Here is an 18763-nt window from a genome sequence, read left to right as displayed (position 1 = left end):
GTGGTAGTCAGCGTCTTTACTTGCTGAGCTACTCAGCCCCCCCCAATGCCATTTCTAATGACTATTAGACAGTGTCCATCAGACACTTAACAGCCCTGCCTCTCTAGTAGGGGTGGGGGGAAAATCAAGAATCGTGATTCTTTCTCAAACGATTCTGAATCGATTCTCAAAAAGACGCATATTAAGTGCATACACTACTGTTTGCAGACTAGGTGTATCAAACACGTGACCATTTGTGCCCGAATGAAACTACGATCCTGAAATTCTTTCACAAACCCACGCGTATATCAATGGGAGAGTTTATTCATGATAACATGTTAACAAACAAATGAAAGAAGTGCTTGCGCCCGTTATTGCACTGATTTGCAGAACAGGGGGAAAACAGCAGAAAATAATGAGACTGTGGGGGATGTGGGGGATGTTTTCATTTCTTTTTTTTTTCTTTTTGTTATTTAAATAATAAATAATCTGCACATGCTGCTCGCACATTACTCCATTTTGATCAAAAGGAATTACTAACTAGTTTTTTTTTTTTTTTTTTTAATGTTTGTAATATCACTGTTCAAATCATAATATTTTTCAAAATAATAACAAAACAAAAAAAATTTCCAAATCATACAACCCTAGTAGTGACTGTGATGTTCTGATATCCCTTTTATTTAAAAGTCTCTATCATATCTGTTCCATGCTAATCAGGTTTTTTTTCCTAACCAGTCACAACTGCAGCAAGCATTGCGCAAAAAATGTGACTGAATTTTTTTTGTGGTCTGTTGGGTTTTAGTTTTATCTCACCGCTGTGGGTAGTCATGCACAATGAAATCTCCTTGGTCCAAAATGCCACTCCACAAAGCTTTATATTAAATATAAAATATTGTTCTGATTTTGTCACTTTCATGCAGTTATTGACTTCTTAATTAGTTTTGTGCCCAGTGGGGGAACAGGGTATTATTTTTCAGCCCTTTGTGTGCAATTCTGAGCAATGCCGTTATTATTTTTACTTGTGGCTTAGCAAAAGTCTTGCTGACCAAACTTGGAGACCGTTCACCCAAATATAAAAAAATCTGTCATAATTTACTCACCCTGATGGTACTTCTAAAAAAAAAAATCACTAAAGTTATTTTTCACTATTTTATAGTCATCAGCGAAGAGCCTTCGTGCCACAATCGGAGATGCGTTTGAGCGACTGCATCGTTTCCTGCGGGAACGACAGAAGAGCATGTTGGAGGAACTGGAGGCTGACACAGCTCGCACACTCACCGATATCGAACATAAGATCCAGCGCTACAGCCAGCAGCTCCGTGACGTCAAGGAAGGAATCCAGATCCTTCAAGAACGTTTGAGTGAAACCAGCCGTCATGAATTCTTGGAAGGAATAGCCCTCACCGCGGACAGGTACTGAGGAGCACATGTGGTTTGGAGAGGGACTGATATTGAGCGTATGTTGAGGGTATTTTGATGGTAGTTTGAGATTCTTTGGTCTAAAACGTTTTGTCTTCTTTCCTGAAACTGCTGGTCAGGGAGCAAGTGATTCGTGGAGGGTATTGCTGGTGGAAGATACCAAGGCAAGTCAGGTTATTTGACTTATCCAGCATTCTGTCAGTATTTGACCATTGCCTTTTGCCTTATGTGACAGGCGCCCAGTCAGAGGAGGGAACAGACTGTTCAAGACTTTGGACCAGACTAGGCTAAAGTTTGTTTGGGTAGAGAGATTAACGCAGCTTAATCAGGGTAAATATTTGAGTTTAGCTCACCAATCAGAGGAACTTCCCTACCATTTTTAATTTGCGATTTTGGAAAAGACGAGAGGAATGAGTTAACTGAGTAGAAGACCATATTGAGAGGGAATAGCATGATTAATGCGGGGTTGCATGAATGAAAGCGATCTGCAATGTTTCCCAGATTGACCTCAGTTCCCCTTGTGAATTTGAGCTGTTTGACTTTGCAGGGGAGGCACAGCTATGTAGGAAATACAGTAAAATCCAAAACGAGTGTTTTGAAAAGAGGATCTGCTCTGTATAGAAGACTCAGTTGGTTTGGGTTTGGTGGGTAGCCAATGTTGAATTTGAATAATGCAGTTGTTTTCTTGTTTTTCCGCAGAATTAAAGGAAAGATCCACGAAACAAACCTTACCTATGAAGACTTCCCAACATCCAAATATATGGGGCCACTGCAATATACCATTTGGAAGTCTCTCTTTCAGGATATCTCACCAGGTAATGACCAAAATTACAGCCTGGAATTAAGCTGTAGCAGATGATACAAAGAGCATGACATTATTGAGAAAACACATACCTCCCACACAATTTCTCAATAGGTTCTGTGTTTACTATGAAAATGCAGGTGACATTTTAACATCATTAGCTTGCCTTTTTGAAAACTCTAGATATTTTTTTGCAATTCCTGATTCTGAATAGTGCATTAGCTATAGTATTTAGAACAGTGAAAAGTTTATAGTATTTTGTAAGGCAAGCATTGTTATTCCTGTAAATGAAATTGCTGTGACATCACAGAGCAGGCAACCACTTTTCTAAGTTCTTTTGAACAGCAACTTTCAGATTGTGATTTTAATTATGTAATCTAATAATGTTTATTTTGATTGAAAGGGAAATCTGTTTAGGTTATTTTTGAGCTATTGACAAAACCAGTTTTAAATTGATTTAGGAGGACTGTATAAAAGGTCATGTAACATGTTGATGAATACACATCCTCACACATTTAACTCCTAAAGCCTGAGAAACGTTGCATCTAAAAATGAAAATGTGCAATATTCATCTTTACTGCTTCAATTATTGGTGCACAAAAAGTACATAATAGCATTTCAGTATGTAAACAGCTGATTTAGATTGAACAAGTGAAGGCACAGTCACATTTACCTTTGCAAGCTGAAATTCCGCAGACAAAGAAGGTGTGGGGGGATGTTGTATGTGTGTGAAACCAGCAAAAATACTGCAGTTTATTGGGACAGTATAGTTAAAACGAAACTTGCCGCTTGAATGCTACCCTTGTCCATTGGTGAATATTCAGTGTAGCTGTGTACAAAGCACCGCCCACACAAAGGTCACTGTCAAACCAAGCAACTTCCTATGGGTCAACATGGCGAATTTGCCTGTAAAAGTTCACCAAACTTCAACTCCACACAAAGTCCGCTAGGTCCGTTGCGCAAAAATCACGATCACGTGGATTCCCATTGAGATGTATTTCATCGCGCATTTTTGCCGTGCAAAGGTAAATGTGACCATGCCTTTACTCACTGCATTCAAAATAAATGCAAAGACAAATTTGAAAGTATTACATTATTTTTATCTGAATATCCATTCATAAACTGCTAGTATGCGCTGCGGTGGTTGGGACGGGGTCCAGTTTTTCCTGTTGAATCTTACGTAGTAGTCTTATTCTTCTAATATCATCATTAGGTCACATTTGGCCTCATTTCTGTCACAGCAGTTGCATTTTGGAAATTAAAAAAGACATTTGCAATCAGAATTTGTGAAATTTTCTCCATAAAAGGTTCAAATATACGAAAAACAACTGAGGTACAGTAGATTCTTATAAGAGCAGACACAATGACACTGACTACATCTTTGTATTCTGACTTATTTCCACCTGGTGAGTGACAAAACGGGCAAAAGCTCCATAGACTTGCATTGAAGGAGGGTCCTGAACCTCATCTAGAGACCAGAATATCACATAGCCCTTTTCCACCGACATGGTTCGGGGCGGGTTCCTGGGCCAAAAAAACTGGTTCCGCACCGGCCCTAAAAGCTTGCTGGTCTCTGCTCGGGAACCGATTACGTCAGGTGGCGAAGAGCGGGATAATGTTTCGTCACCAGGTCAAGTTTTCCCAAACAACAACACTACATCTACAGCAAGAAGTACTACTTCGCTCTGTAACAACAAACAATTATCAGACATAAAAAGCGTTCAGGTAACGCGGACGAAACTAGCACTCTACTTGCGATATGGTCTTTATGGAGATCCGAGATATATTAGAGATATCACAAAGGAAAAATATTGTCTACGAGAAGATACAGCACAAAATGGTGCACGCCGGCTTCAATCGGACAATTGACCAAAACATAAACAAATTGAAAAACACTTAAGTGAGTAAAGGGACCATAAGAAGGACCTAAGCGAAAGCGACAGAGCAACGATGTTTTGGACTCTGATACCAACCAGCCTGCTATCTAACAGAGGCATTGAATTAAGTCAGTCACGCTCAAGATAAAATAATCGCCAGTGTCCTCTGCCGCTGATCTCAGTAAGTTATAATATTTGCCAGCTGTATTTTCTTTCCTAACACTTTTTTATCTTATTGTGCATTGTTTGTTCAGTAAGGGGACTACTAACTTAGTTAGGAAGATTACAGCTATCTGTTAAGTAAACCAGTGGGATTCTCAATCAAGATGTAAACATACTATTATATGCTATGGCTAAAATCCAAATATAACCATCTGCTACACCAATGTTTATAACGATTCCTCTGTTACAGTTTAGAGAATTTAGCAACTTAAGCCATAGTTCATGCAAAACAATGTAATTACTTGTCGTCTTTAGCATAGATGTCGTCTCTGACAATCTTGAGCAATGTTTTAATATGTCCTCAAAAACAGCTCAAAAAGCTGTATACAAACACTGGACATGCAGTGTTTGTTTGTGGGCAGGTGAGGTAGTCACGTGAAAAATCATCAGTGGAAAAGCGCAGATGGTTTACGACAGACTCCAGATTTCCCTGGCCGTAAACCAGCCGAGCACAGGCTTGGCACGAGAACCATCGCCATTTCGGTGGAAAAGGGCTAAGGGCAGCATGAAGACCCTAGCAACCGCATAACAATGCACTAAAAACCACTCAGAGCACCTTTGCAACCGCATAGTAACTGCCTGTAATGCCTTAGTGTCATGGTGGTGAATTTGGCAGGAACAATCACAGCTCAGATTTTCTTGAGAAAATATGAAAATCTGTTTGTTCAATGAATAATCTCTGAAAACCTGCTGTCATATTTGCTGTTGTTGTAGTAATCAGCCTTTTCAAAAGATAGCAATCGGTTTGCATGTATTAGTGAGTCCAGTTATAGATGATCTAATCAACACAAACACTTGCATGTTTGTAGCTCTGCAAATGAGATAATATGCATTTAATTGAGCCCTGTACAAGTCGCCCATTTTAATCGCAGAGCAGCAAAAAAGAAGAACTAGGAAAGGTCTCCTCCATCTGTATTCCCCCACAGTTACCACCTGAGGCAGAGCATTATTTAAAATAACATGGCAGGGAATATCTCACGCTCTTAATCAATTCTCCAACTTGCCAGCATCCTTTACACCGCTTAGTATCCCTGACTGAGTGTCAAATGAATTAAATCCAGTTCAAATCCTTCCACACTGATGTGCTCTTGGTACCTGTATTCTGTACTGAAATGTAATTTTTAGAATGAATTGTTTTCAAAATCCATATTTTCTTCCTCAACTTAAACAGCATAATTTTTTACCTTCTGAATCCAAAGCGTATTACTGGTGCTTGTTTTTATGCATGTGATTCAGAGGGCAAGAGAGAGGCAGAGACCGATCGAAACTGAGGCGACCGAGGTTAAATTATTTATAGGTTACCTGAAGCTTCAACTGCCAATGTCAAAGAGTGGAAGTGGCGACATTGTATCTTCTGGACAGTGCTATGAGTCTGCTGTTTGCGGCAGATGTTTTAAATAGCAAAGATGAAAATATTTAGCAAAATTCCCTTTTTCTATGGTCTCTGACAGATATGCCTATCTAAGGCTGTGGGAAAACATGCCAGCACTGTTTCACTCAGAATGCTCCAAAATAACCGAGAGAGTGAAATTAAGGCAAAGAGAGCCTGATTTCATGCCAACCCTAAAAATGTGCATTTAGAAACCTCCCTGCTGTGTGTGTGGACTATGAAAAAGAATGCACAGCATGTCTGATAAATTATTGCTTCAGATTAAGTCCATACAAGTTCCAATTCCTCTCCGCTTCATCAACTCCCATATTTAATCCACTTTCTTATTCTTTATACAGTTCATCATAGCTCGACTTCACAGAACTATATTTTGGAGCATTGCGTATCATAGTGTGTTCTTAGTTCTTTGTTCAGATCGCCTCTCCCAGTCCAAGCTATTGGGATTCTTTTGCTATATGGTCTGTGTGCATTGTTTTGTATGCCTGTACTAAGATGGGCCCAATGTATAATGACTCACACAGGGAACTTGTTCTCAGTCCAGGGTTTGCCTCTACTCTGGGTCCATTATGTTGGCACTCTTGTACACTTCTGGAACCACAGCAAGCTGGCACCATAACTGGGTACTGCAGACTGTGTGCTTCAGGCATTGCCGGCCAAACAGTGGTTGATGGATGGAGTTTTATTTATCCTTCTTTGGCAAAGAATGCAATGCTGGCCAGCAGCAGCACCAAAACTGTGACAACTTTTGCTTAGCTTTTTAATTCTACTTCCTGGATATTTTAAGTTGTTTTGGTGCAAGATTGGATTTATCTAGCCATTTATCTTCATATGGCTAAATTCCCTGCCTTTTTTAAATTGTTAACCCTTTTTCCACTTTTAATTTTACTAAATTAACATTTAATTTAAAATGATTCTGAAACAAAAGTTGCAAAGTGAAAACTGTAATTCGTTCAATGAAAAGGTAACTACTTTACAGTCATATATTTATAGAAAATGAACACCTTCAACAGTGCTGTGGTAATCAGGTGTTTAGGGCAGAAACTTTCTTTATGCAAGTATATGTACACAGATGCGAGCACATGAACAATGGGTGGTCTGGTTGAACCATACTCTGTGGGGGTAGCAAACCTCAAGGGGGTGATAGTTACCTTCAAAGGTCTGTGCCATTTAAACTGGATGTGTTATACAGGTAAGTTGCTTAAAATATATATTGACTTCAGCTTACTTGCTCAGAAGTATTCTCTTCAAACTGTTGCTCCGCCAATGACAGTAGTAGGCTTGAAAGAGAAAACTCACCGTGGAAGCGAACAGTCCACACTTATGTCTTCTATTACGCCCCTTTCGGCAACGTTGAGACTGCAACACACCCTTGCATTGTGTTATGAATTGTGGTCTTACCCAATTTTTTTTTAACATAACGGCGCACAAAATCGAGCTTCTGTAGCTAGAAGCTTCTGTGTTCGTGTACTTGACTAGAGTGTGTTTAATTTTTTTGTGTTTTTTTTGGGGGGGGGGGTTAAAGCACTGATTTTCATTTCCACTGTCCTTACCTTCACAGTGCCTGCTGCTTTAACCATGGACCCCATCACTGCTCATCAACGGCTGATATTGTCGGACGACTGCACCATAGTTGCATATGGTAACCTGCATCCACAGCCACTTCAAGATTCCCCACGCCGGTTTGATGTGGAAGTATCCGTGCTAGGAGCTGAAGGTTTCTCCGGTGGTGTCCACTACTGGGAGGTAATGGTATCCGAGAAAACCCAGTGGATGATCGGTGTGGCCAATGAGACGGTCAACCGCAAGGGTAGTATTCAAATCCAACCAAGTCGAGGCTTTTACTGCATCGTTATGCATGACGGGAATCAGTACAGCGCATGCACCGAGCCCTGGACGCGCCTCAACGTAAAGAGCAAGCTTGAGAAGGTGGGCGTCTACTTGGATTACCCTAAAGGTTTGCTGGTTTTCTACAATGCCGATGACATGTCCTGGCTCTACACGTACCGAGAGAAGTTCCTCGCTAAACTTTTTCCATACTTCAGCCCTGGTCAAAGTCATGCGAATGGAAAGAACGTGCAGCCCTTGCGAATTAACACAGTACGTTTATAGGAACTGAGTCAGCAGACTTCGTTCTAAGCAATTGGAAAAACTAGTATGTGCGATAAAGTTTATTTCTTTCAGCTTGCCGCAAGACACTCGAGGGGTAGCCTACATGGTACTGAATAAAGTGAACTGTTTGATGGATGTAACGCAAGGCTCATTGAGTGCCTGGAGTTGGAACTTGAAGAGTACATAAAATTGAGAGCCTTGCACTTTTCTAAGTGGCGCCTATGGGCGATTTGTACATTTAGTGTTGTCAGTCATTTGTAATCTTGCCATGGCCTTCTTGCTTGCCCAAGATTTCCCCAGCTGCGTGCACACAATACACTGTCTTAGATCCCCTCAGCCCCTACAGGGTTCAAATGCTCCCTCTTTTATGGCTTTAGTCTGGAAAAAAGCTTATCTGTTGTAATGACAGAAATATGAAATGTGTTGCCCGTTTTGTTTTGTGCAGTCAACTTTTTGTGCATTTGTGGAATGTGTCTGCCGTTGTACCGCTACCCTATCTGATATTTTGACACATGGTTAAATCTTGTGCACTGATAGAGACCAGTGAGCTAGTGCGGTACAAACTTTATTGCTTTTCCCCCGTTAGGTGCACAAATGGTGATTTCGGAATATTGCATTCCTCAAGTCATGCTTTTCCACGACTGTGACGGTGATTGATTTTGCAGTCCTGTTAAGGCTATGGTTTTTCCTTATGCCGTTTTGTCTTGTGCACAGTTGAGCACTCAGCCTTTCAAAGTATACACTTTTGACTGCAAGCCCAAACGGACTTGCTCTATGCATACTCTTTAGTACTGACAGCAGCAGGCGCATGTGCAGATGAGGTGTACAAATTGTCTGTTTCTAGTAAAACTAGGCAGCAATTGCACTGTTCATGAGACATAGCTTCACCTGGAAAACCAAAATGTACTTTGGGCTTTTGTGTATTTGTGTGCTTGAATGATTGTGTTCTCTATTAGATCTATCAATTTTGATGACTCCCTCCCTGGCTCTGTTTTACCCCTTTTAGTTGAGATTCATGGCAGTGCTAGAGGGGCTTGAATGCCACTATTGTGTCTGCTGCTATAATGAAATAGGGGTCATGACTTTGTGCATTTGTACATATCGTAGGCGATGGCTACGCCCTTCCTATACTGGTGATAAGTGTATCCCTGCACCCTTCTTGTTTCATTAGTATGGTATTCCTTTTATTTTTTCATCCTTTGCTTACTTTCTAAAACATTCCAAGGTTCAGGGTCTTCTGCTGTCCCGAAGTGTTAAAGAGTACACTGGTTTGTGCACTCCGCCATCTGTCAACTTTTACACATCTAATCAGGTCATAATTGTGCAAGAAGGCTGCAAGACTTTTCCATTTAAAGAGACTAAATCCATGCCTCTTGTGTTGATAATATCAGTGGTTTTCATTTCGCGTGTAAATAATTATCTGTTGAAATTTCAGGGAGAAGACTGAAGAGCCTTTTTAAAGAAATATAACATTTTTAAAGTGCAAATATAGTTTTAAATGGAAACACTACACTCTTTGAGAACTTTGTATCAGAATACACACATAAATGTTCCGCGATTGCCCTGAATTGATGTTGCCACTTTTGCCATGTCAACATTCGGTGCACTAATTTTCTCTAAGGCTTGGTTGTGTGACCTGGCCTGACTGTTGTAACACCCTAAAGAGCTATCACAAACCCCTAGAGTTCCAAGTAATTATAACTTTTTTCCAATGACGTTGCTGCCGCAATCAAATTGGTGGGAAAATTCCACTGATCTCATTGGAAATGATGGACAGACTTTGAATCCATTCCATATTTTATTGTAGTTGAAGTTTTCCACTCCTGTTTATGATGTACCTGTGTTCTATAATTTTTGGTGTTAAAAGGTAAAGATGCAACTGGTGTTGTTGGATGTGTTGGTTAGGACATTTATGAAATAGACCTCAATGAGGTTGGTATTACACAAGGTTGCTGCTTGTTATGTGATGCAGTCATATGATTATTATTATTGTTAGGTGGTGGTGATGGGTTCTTTAAGATATATAGTTATACATATACGTATAGATTTCTGAGGATTATGTTGTTGTTGGTGATGATGATTTGTGTCTTTGGATGAAAGCTGTTTTGCACCCGTCATTGTCTAAATGCACTCTGGTGAGCTCTGCCTGCTAGAGGTTCATAGAAAAAATATTTTAACGTCCAATTAAAAAAATGGAAAAACCAAAACATTTCTGACTCTTCATTATGTTTCACTTGGTAATTGTTTATAGTCCAGTGCAGGGTCCAAAATGATCGCTTGCCAAGTGACATTTGGCTCTGGCATGTGAATAAAACAGTTACTTCTCCAGCTGTAGTTTCAGAGTCTGTGTGAAATCATAATTGACTATATTTACTTGCTTTATGCATGTTTTTCTTCGTATTGTGCACAATTCATTGGTTCACTTAATTTCAAAGAAAATGTCTTTGTAATCTTTAATCCAAATGTAATATCTTGCTCCTCCTCTGAAACAACTTACCTTTTCGGTTGATGTCACCAAGCCCTCTTATTTTTCAAAAGCCTCACCTTCAACCACATGGCTTCATTCAGATAATGCCCACTTTACGCATTCCAATCAAAAACCATTCCAAAAAAGTAAGTCCCGCTCTACGTTTATTTCTCATTAAATATCCTTTTTAATGTAGAAAAAAGTCAGATTATGAAATTAAAGTGGGTTCCTTTTCTTGTTGACTTTAAATCGTAACTATATCTGTTTTTCTTTTTTTATTTGATGTTTAAGTTAAGCAATGTGAACAAATCAAATCAAAGAGATGCCTAAGGTGTACTAAAGAAAAATAAGAGACTGTTGCACATATTTAAACAACTTTTACCTAAGTAGAAATTTTACCTTCAGGGGTGTAACTATTAGGAAGCCAGTTTTTGTTTTCTTCCTTTTTTTGAAAATGTACACTAAAAAAATTGCTAAATCAGCTAAATACTTCCATTGCCATAGGTAGTGTAAATGTAATATTTATTTATGTATTTATTTTATTTTATTTACTGTGGTCCAGTGTGAAGATTTGTCAACTAATTTGCAGTTTGCCTGTTACGTTTTTGCTGCATATACCCGATGTTTATTCTTAAAAGTCAACATATTTTTCATGTGAAATTCTCAAACATTTATCTCTTCACCATCTTTAGCAATTTCTAACAGGTGAGACCATGCATTTCTCCAATATCTCTTTCCAAACAACGTCTAAAGATGACGCATCAGAAGACAAAACTTGCCTTTGACGAATTGCTGCCTCCATCTGTAAACTAGGTATCGTCATTGGCACTTTGTCCAACAGACTGCAGAAAAATGGCTTGCGTGATTTGTCTTACAAGGCTCAATTAAACTCTGGAGACTTGGGACATTGTTTATAGATCTTATATTTCGAGAGTGTTTCATGTTATTAAATGAAAGCAAGTATTACGTTGTTGCCTGCATTGTTGTTGCATTCCAAGTGAAAGTGTTGACGGCCAACATTCTTACTGGAATAAAATGAGATCATGAAAATATGCTGGCAGGTGAGTTGTCCCTCAGGACAAGTTTCCTGTCAAACTTGAATCTTTGGTTTTTGGATATCTCTGCAATAAAAGGTTCTGTCATACCCCTGTCTTCAACACCAGGCCAAGCTGTATGAGTGCGTGGTATGGAGTTTCAAGTGGAAAACAAGCTTTTTGTAGATGGAATGAGACAAAAACAGAAAGAATGCTGTCTAACTTTCACTTACTGCCATTGAAATGTTTCCTTTCTCACAGACATGAAGACTGAAGTCGTTCTGTGGAAATGTCCCAAAATCTAATGAGCAGCCTACATAGACGGCATTTCTGGGCTTCTTAGCACCTAGACAGCATTTTTGCGCAAAATTGGGGCTTAGGGGCTGTTCACACAAAACATGTTCTTGCATTTAAAACACAGATGGACTGCAATGGAACTGAACAAAACATATGGGTCTCAAGACATGTTTTATAATGTTGCACTACTTTTAATTTGACACACTGTCATGCAAATGTGGTGCTCATAAATCGAGATTAAATGCATCGACCCAAAGACCTTCTGCTGCAAGAATGTGTCCTGTGTATATTCAGTGAATGTTAAAATGCTATCTAGATAGGCAGCTTACTAGGTTCTGAGAAACTGCAATTGATGTATCTGATTTTCTTCATGTAAATTAATTCTTAGGCGGCATTAAGACCAAATGCGTTAAAAGCTAGAATATTCAGTTTTCCTGACCAACATCTGGGGGCACCATAATTATTCTGATTGTAGCTGTACAGCTTTTTGGTTCCACTACCGAAACAAGAGATCCAGATGGAGAACAACAAATGTTTAAAGTGTTAGTAACCTAAGTAACTAACCTTTGGCCATCACTTAATGTCATCTACTCCTTCAACTTAGATGGTTGAGGCACTGTCAAAAGTCTAAGCAAAATATAAGCATTGGGAGCCACATGTTTTATTTGGCAATTTTTACAAATTTAATGTGCTAAACATCACATTATCCTCTAAAAACATAAACCGATGCGAGTGAAAACACTGAAAAATGGAAAACGAAAATAGGCTTCTGTAATGAGTTGTGTAGCTCTTTTGTATTTATGAAAAAGAACACGGTGTCTCGAGGTGCGTTTTTAAAAGTTGAAGTTCTCTTCTCAAGGAAAAAACATGAATTATGTTTGCTTAAGTCATGGGTATGTAAGGATTTTATTTTGGATTGATTTTTATTTCACAGTGCAATGAACTGTCATCAAACGATTGATGATCACATGTTTGTGACTATTTTTTTAATATTATTTTTCTGTATTATGAAGTACCTTATTTTGTTGTGGATATCCCAGTGTGGATACTAGATTTGCACTTTTCAGAGAGCTCAATTCAATTGTCAAATTATATTTTGTTAGCATATTTGAGATAATAAACATGTAACCGATTATGTAAAATAGGCACATCATATAATTTCATATTGATCGCAGGCCGCTGAATCAAATCGAATTCAAAATGCATTGCGGCAGACGTTGAGGTATCGCAAACATCGGATCGCTAAAAGATCGATATAAGATTGTATCGTGATGGAACTTGCCATTTACACCACTAATGTTTACATAGAAAACCCAGTGATTACGGAACCAAAATTGCATTCGGTTTAGAGTGGTGTGTGTCAATAAAACTATACGGTAGTGTTGTGCTCGGTCCTTTTCCCTTAATAATTTTTTTTTTGTCCGTTTGACAGATGCAACCCCATAATGAATTGCTCGCCCTATCCAAACTGTGCTTAGTGACATTTATTTTAAACCCAACTGCTATTGTTAATGGGTAATTCATTTAGAGTCACTAGGTTTCATATTATTGCCTTCATGAGTGCTAATGCAAACTGTGTTGTGAACAATCATGGCACAGTAGTTTGCTCTGCTGTGTTTGCAGTGAGCCACCCACCTGCAATGGCGTGTATATGTATGTGCAAGTCAGAGTTCTTTGGTAGAAGATTGTATGTGCTGTAAGTTGTAGAGTTTGCTCTCTGGTACTGTTGAAAAAGCTATAGGAGGAGGACTTTTCAACAAAAGCTTCTTTCGAGATCCGGTTTCAGCATACATTTTCAAATGCCAAGTGCCTCAAAAGACAGTGCAGGGAGACCTCTGGTGTTGAAAGGTTATACTTCAAGATTTGAAACCCTATCCAAGAGGTTTGAACTGAGATTAACTGCCATTGTGATAGTTCTTATTATTGCTTGTTCGGTCATGAATGTGTTTCTTCATAAAAACCACACATTCCACTGTACTGATTTAAACTGTATGACAAGTTGCATGAAGCTACAGAGTTTGATGAATGTGCTCATGACAAATAATATCTCCTGTGCCTTCAAGCACTTCTGTAGGCATAAATATTTTATTGCAGTTTTTTTTGTTGCTGTTGTTGTGTTAACCCTAAATGCCACTGCTCAAAAGCACAGTGCCCCTCTGGCTCAATCCTTTTGGTAAATTGTAAATTGTAAAATAACGTAATAGTCTCGTATGAAACCAACTGGCACTCTAAAAAACAGTGTTTTTTTATTTCTTAGTTGAAACCAAGAGAAAATACACCTCATACATTCATGAATTCTTAAGATCTCAGTTTCTCAGTTTTCTTTCAGATTTTTCCCAGGTCCCTCCTGCAGTACATGTGAGTAGACGGTTCATCAAATGTGTTTATCTTTTACTACACAAACATTGATGGATCGGCCAACTGCTTGTGTACTTTTCAGGTGACCTCGCAAGTTTTCCCAACAGTTTAAACATCTCTTGTACCGTAATCTGTTGTTCTGTCATTTGTATGGCTAGGAATTTAGAAACAGATTCTTATCAGAACCATAGAAAAAAAAGATACTGATACCTCATTTTCATGATGTTTGGTTCTGTGAACTTTTCTTTAATGTGTGCATTCTTATTACAGTTATTGGAACACTACTAAATTACTATTAACAGTATGTTACGATTCATGAACAAATCACATGTTTCAATGAATCGGTCAAGACTCACAAATCATTTATCAGTTTGAATGACTCGTTCAGTCACTGAATTGGTCAGAGCAGTTCTTGATATTCTGAACCAGTTAGAAATGAGCTGACAATGTTACTGTATTGTGTACATAACACCCTGTGTATACCTGTCGCTCTGCAATGGCTTAAGGCCATCTACACTGGACTTGTAGAAGCGAACGATCTAAAAAGATGACATACACGGACAATTTGTGATCTAGAGTGCCAAGCACATGCAAAGAACAGGGCATACGTTTATGCCCCAATGTGTCACACGGTTTTCGTCCTCAAAAGTGCTAAATGAGTTGTTAATTGAATCTTTAGGGAACCGGAATCATTCAATTCCCTACCATTCCCATTCATAGTCATCAGTCACAGACTTTTTTCATTTGCATTTATATTACAGTCACTTCAAGAACAGGGACTATGTGATAGGCAGAAAGATAAGTTTCAGAGTGTACACCACCAAGTTCTCTAGGTTTAAGATAAGGACAATGTTACCACTAACAACTGTGGGAAACACGCAAACCAGAACCACACATACAAGTGTGAACATTTCTCCCCCCAGGCAGGTATTGTCCCTCTTATGATGCCAAGACCACCACCTTTGAGTTTGTAGGGCTTGTCTCAGGACTGGGTCTGTCCTGTTATAGACATAATGCTCTACTGTGTTGAGTTCAATTGATGTCACTCTCAGCAGAAGTTCTGTTTTTGAATTTGAAAACGGTGCATGGCTGGTTAATTGCTTTTGTTTCTGCATACAACTGTCCGCCAAACCGGTTTGGTAAGTGCACAGGACTGTGCTTCCATGACAGAACCATAGCTGCTCATTGTACACAAACTCAGCCCTGTGAACGGCACAGCTGTCGGCTGTTTTTTTTGTGTCTGTGCCAGGGCTTTGTGACGCATTTGGAACTGCAGTTCTGTCAAATGTGGGCCACTGGATTTGCATTAGCCCGAGGGCAACAGAGTCCTTCCTTTTGCCCCACGTTGCCGCCGATGTGTTTTTTGGTGAGTCAGGTACAGTGTGGGCCAGCTTCGTCCTGAGTAGGCCCAAGCTCCCTGTGAGACTCAACATAAGCACCATAGCAGGAAGAACCCAAGAGATCTCATCCATACCGGAAGAGGAGGCATTGAAAACGCAGGGAAGACAAGTTACGAGGCAACCACCTCCTTCCAAACAGGCTTCCACCGAGAGCTGTCCCCGCATCCAATTTTGACTACTGCAAATCCCACTCACACTCCATGCTAGAAGACAACCAAGAAAGCCCATCGTTCTAGAAAGAGACTCACTCTGGTGCCGCTGTCTACTTGTATCCCCCTCCGCAAGCTCTGTCTCCGTATCCTTGCCCTCTGTCCTCTCTTTTTGTGGGTGCAACAGGTTAACCAACAACTCTACAGCAATCAGAGGTGGCATCAACAACAGTACAAATCCATAGGCCTGACAAAGAAAGAGGAGGAATCGAAGTGCAACCACATCGGAAGACACCTGAGAAGGCGTCATCCAGGACTCTGCCAACCTGACGTAGACCAGAAACACTGGAGGAACAGAAAAGAGAGGCGTTATGCTGATGAATCAGGGTGTGGTAATGAAGACAGACATGTGAAGAATGGCTAAGGTTCTCAGAGATATTTGGGGAGAAGCCAAAGATCAAGAGTTCAGCTTACGGGTGATAGCGAGGTCAGTGAATAACAACAAGCAGCTGCAGCAAAGACTGACTGCGGTAATGGTTTGCGCGACTACAGGGTAGAAGATCGCGCTACACGTCAGTTTGCACATGCATAGAAAGAGCGTTGTGTCCAGAACACCCTCCATCTACAAAAGAGGAGCTTAAACGAGAAGAATAAAAAAAGATAGCTTTAGTTCATATTTCATGTAAGGTTTATAATGCACATTATCTGGAAGGAAGCTAATGTTAAATACACAAGATGTGCAACTGATGGAAATAGATTTTTAGGGGGTCCAAGCATCAAAGGTGCTGTAACCCTTTTTGTATTTGTACTGATTTATATATATATATATATATATATGTTGTATTGTTTGTGCACTGGAAGCTTCTGTCACCAGCACAAATTCCTTGTATATGTAAGCATACTTGGCAGTAAAGCTTATTGTAATTCTGATTATCATAATCATCATTCTTTTTCAGCCCTTAAAGTGTCTGGGCAGCAAAAACTGTAAGTCCTAGAGAGACCAAATTGGCAGGATGGACCCAAATGGATGGTTTTCTGAAAACCCCTTTTTTTTTCTTTTTTTTTTTTTACTCCTAGACAGTTAGTCCAATTCGCACTAAATTTAGCATGTATCATCTAAAGACCCTGTGACAAAAAGTTATCAAGAAATTGATTCGTCAACTCGTTCAGAAGATCGATAAATGAATTGGGCTACGTCCAAAAAGTGAATTGGCTTATTTCAATTTGTTGAATCAACATTTTTTGGAAAACTTTTGTCATGAGGGTCTCTACGTGATGCATGCATAATTTGGTGTGAATCAGACTAACGGTCTCGGAAGAGTTTGAAAAAAGTTTTTTGGAAAACTCAAAATGACAAGACAGAATACCCACAAATTAGTAATGAAATTACTTTGCCCTGACAGATCTTTTCCTTCAAATTTGGCAGTTTTGGTAATTCTCTCCACTTTGCTGAACTGCTGCTTGAATATCGATAACTGCCACTTGCAGCTATGTTTAAAGTGGGAATTGAATGTTGCATGTTGGTTTTCAAGAACTGGATGCTTGGGGTCTGGGTAGCTCAGTGGTAAAATACGCTGGCTACCACCCCTGGAGTTCGCTAGTTCGAATCCCAGGGCGTGCTGAGTGACTCCAGCCAGGTCTCCTAAGCAACCAAATTGGCCTGGTTGCTAGGGAGGGTAGAGTTACATGGGGTAAACTCCTCTTGGTCGCTATAATGTGGTTCGTTGTCGGTGGGGCGCGTGGTGAGTTGAGCGTGGTTGCCGCGGTGGGTGGCGTGAAGCCTCCACACGCGCTATGTCTCCGTGGCAACGCGCTCAACAAGCCACGTGATAAGATGTGTGGGTTGACAGTCTCAGACGCGGAGGCAACTGGGATTCGTCCTCCGCCACCCAGACTGAGGCAAATCACTACGCCACCACAAGGACTTAAAAAGCACATTGGGAATTGGGCATTCCAAATTGGGAGAAAAAGGGGAAAAATCCAAAAAAAAAAAAAAAAAAGAACTGTATGCTTAATAATTAACTGACAAAAATGTAAGAGGTTTGCTTTAGTGAAATTAGATTTTATTTCATCATGAAAGTAAATCACATGTTTTTTCTGTATGCTGTGTAGAATAATTAACAAAACTTTGCACTTTGAAATCAAACATGTTTTGAGTATTCAGTCAATTACTCATTTTGCGATATAAAGCATATTTCAAACAGGATAATTTCCTCCTAAAATTTGATGCACATTTGCTTTCTTGAATAATAAATGGCTGGAAATTTGGTGTTATATAATCTTTTCTTGTTTCTTCCTGTCCTAAGGTTGTATTCTGTAAACCATCATTTACATAACAAGCATCTTTTGTCCAATGAATCCTTAAAGGTATTGCATGACAATAGCTGCAACTGACGGTAATAGATGTGACATAATAAACCATCATCAGCCCCCTGGCACTCCTGATGTTTTTACACTATTGTTGTCAATCTGTTAATTGTATCACGTATGCTACATATGTTATGTAATATGCAAAATTTACACTGAGCATTTTGCATTTAGATTTTTATGTATCATAAAATCCCATTATATGACTATATTGATTTCATTCCCAGTTTATCTTTCAGCACAGACTTAAACTTCAATTGGAACCTTTCAACATTCAATCCACTCTGCAATGTTACATTCTAATGAAAAGAACAACATTTAACCAAATGTCACAACAAAGCCTTAATTGCATGGCCAGAACAAGATTCACTCACCAGAAACCAGAAATGAAAAGACCTGACAGTGCCCCCAAAGGCCAGAGAGTTGCTTAAAGTGATGCCACGCTGAAAGCCACAGGTTGTCTACGAATCTCCAGCTAATGCTCTAGAAGATCAGACTTATGTTACCGGTTGAACATTAGACAGGGCAGTGAGAAGATGGCTCCTTATCTGATCACACAGCAGCAGTCAGTCACTCAGAGTGTATTGACACTGGCTTGTCTTTGCATGTTTGTCAAAGAGTATGTGTGCAATGCTCTTTACCCTCCCCCAGTGGGATGTGTCTATACATTCTACCTCCTTTTTTGCCGTTCCTGATCTCCGTAAATGCGAGCACATGTCTTTCTAGAGGGAGTGTCAGTGTTTGCCTATATCTTTCAAACAGAAACCAGTTCAACTGCTTAGGCATGCTGCTCCTCATCTTCGAATGAGGTTCTCATGTCACTTATTGGACATGACTTGGCACAGTGAGGTCTGGGAGATCCTTAAAGGAATGTTCCGTGTTCAATAAAAGTT

General features: G+C 39.6%; 2 protein-coding genes across 5 annotated transcripts in view; one reads left to right on the top strand and one right to left on the bottom strand.

Moving 5' to 3' along the window:
• LOC127427883 (E3 ubiquitin-protein ligase TRIM62-like) overlaps positions 1–11422 on the top strand; it is an 88267-nt gene extending 76845 nt beyond the window's left edge. For 3 of the 4 annotated variants that reach the window (XM_051675783.1, XM_051675782.1, XM_051675781.1), the window contains 4 exons: positions 1136–1392; positions 1518–1562; positions 2098–2213; positions 7248–11422. In XM_051675783.1, coding sequence (XP_051531743.1) covers positions 1136–1392; positions 1518–1562; positions 2098–2213; positions 7248–7798 — 969 coding nt within the window. In that variant the 3' untranslated portion in view covers positions 7799–11422. The remainder of the gene's footprint in view (positions 1–1135; positions 1393–1517; positions 1563–2097; positions 2214–7247) is intronic. The other variant, XM_051675784.1, reaches the window with a different exon arrangement.
• A 2290-nt stretch (positions 11423–13712) lies between these two features.
• Positions 13713–18236, bottom strand: LOC127427892 (uncharacterized). Its single transcript, XM_051675811.1, has 2 exons — positions 15978–18236; positions 13713–15848 (listed from the first exon to the last, which is right to left on the bottom strand). The coding sequence occupies exons 1-2, from the start codon at positions 16123–16125 to the stop codon at positions 14734–14736; spliced, it is 1263 nt and encodes a 420-aa protein (XP_051531771.1). The 5' UTR covers positions 16126–18236; the 3' UTR covers positions 13713–14733.
• Positions 18237–18763: the final 527 nt, after the last annotated feature.

This window comes from Myxocyprinus asiaticus, chromosome 37 (genome assembly GCF_019703515.2).
Source record: "Myxocyprinus asiaticus isolate MX2 ecotype Aquarium Trade chromosome 37, UBuf_Myxa_2, whole genome shotgun sequence".
NCBI lineage: Eukaryota > Metazoa > Chordata > Actinopteri > Cypriniformes > Catostomidae > Myxocyprinus > Myxocyprinus asiaticus.
This window is presented reverse-complemented; position numbering and strand designations above follow the sequence as displayed.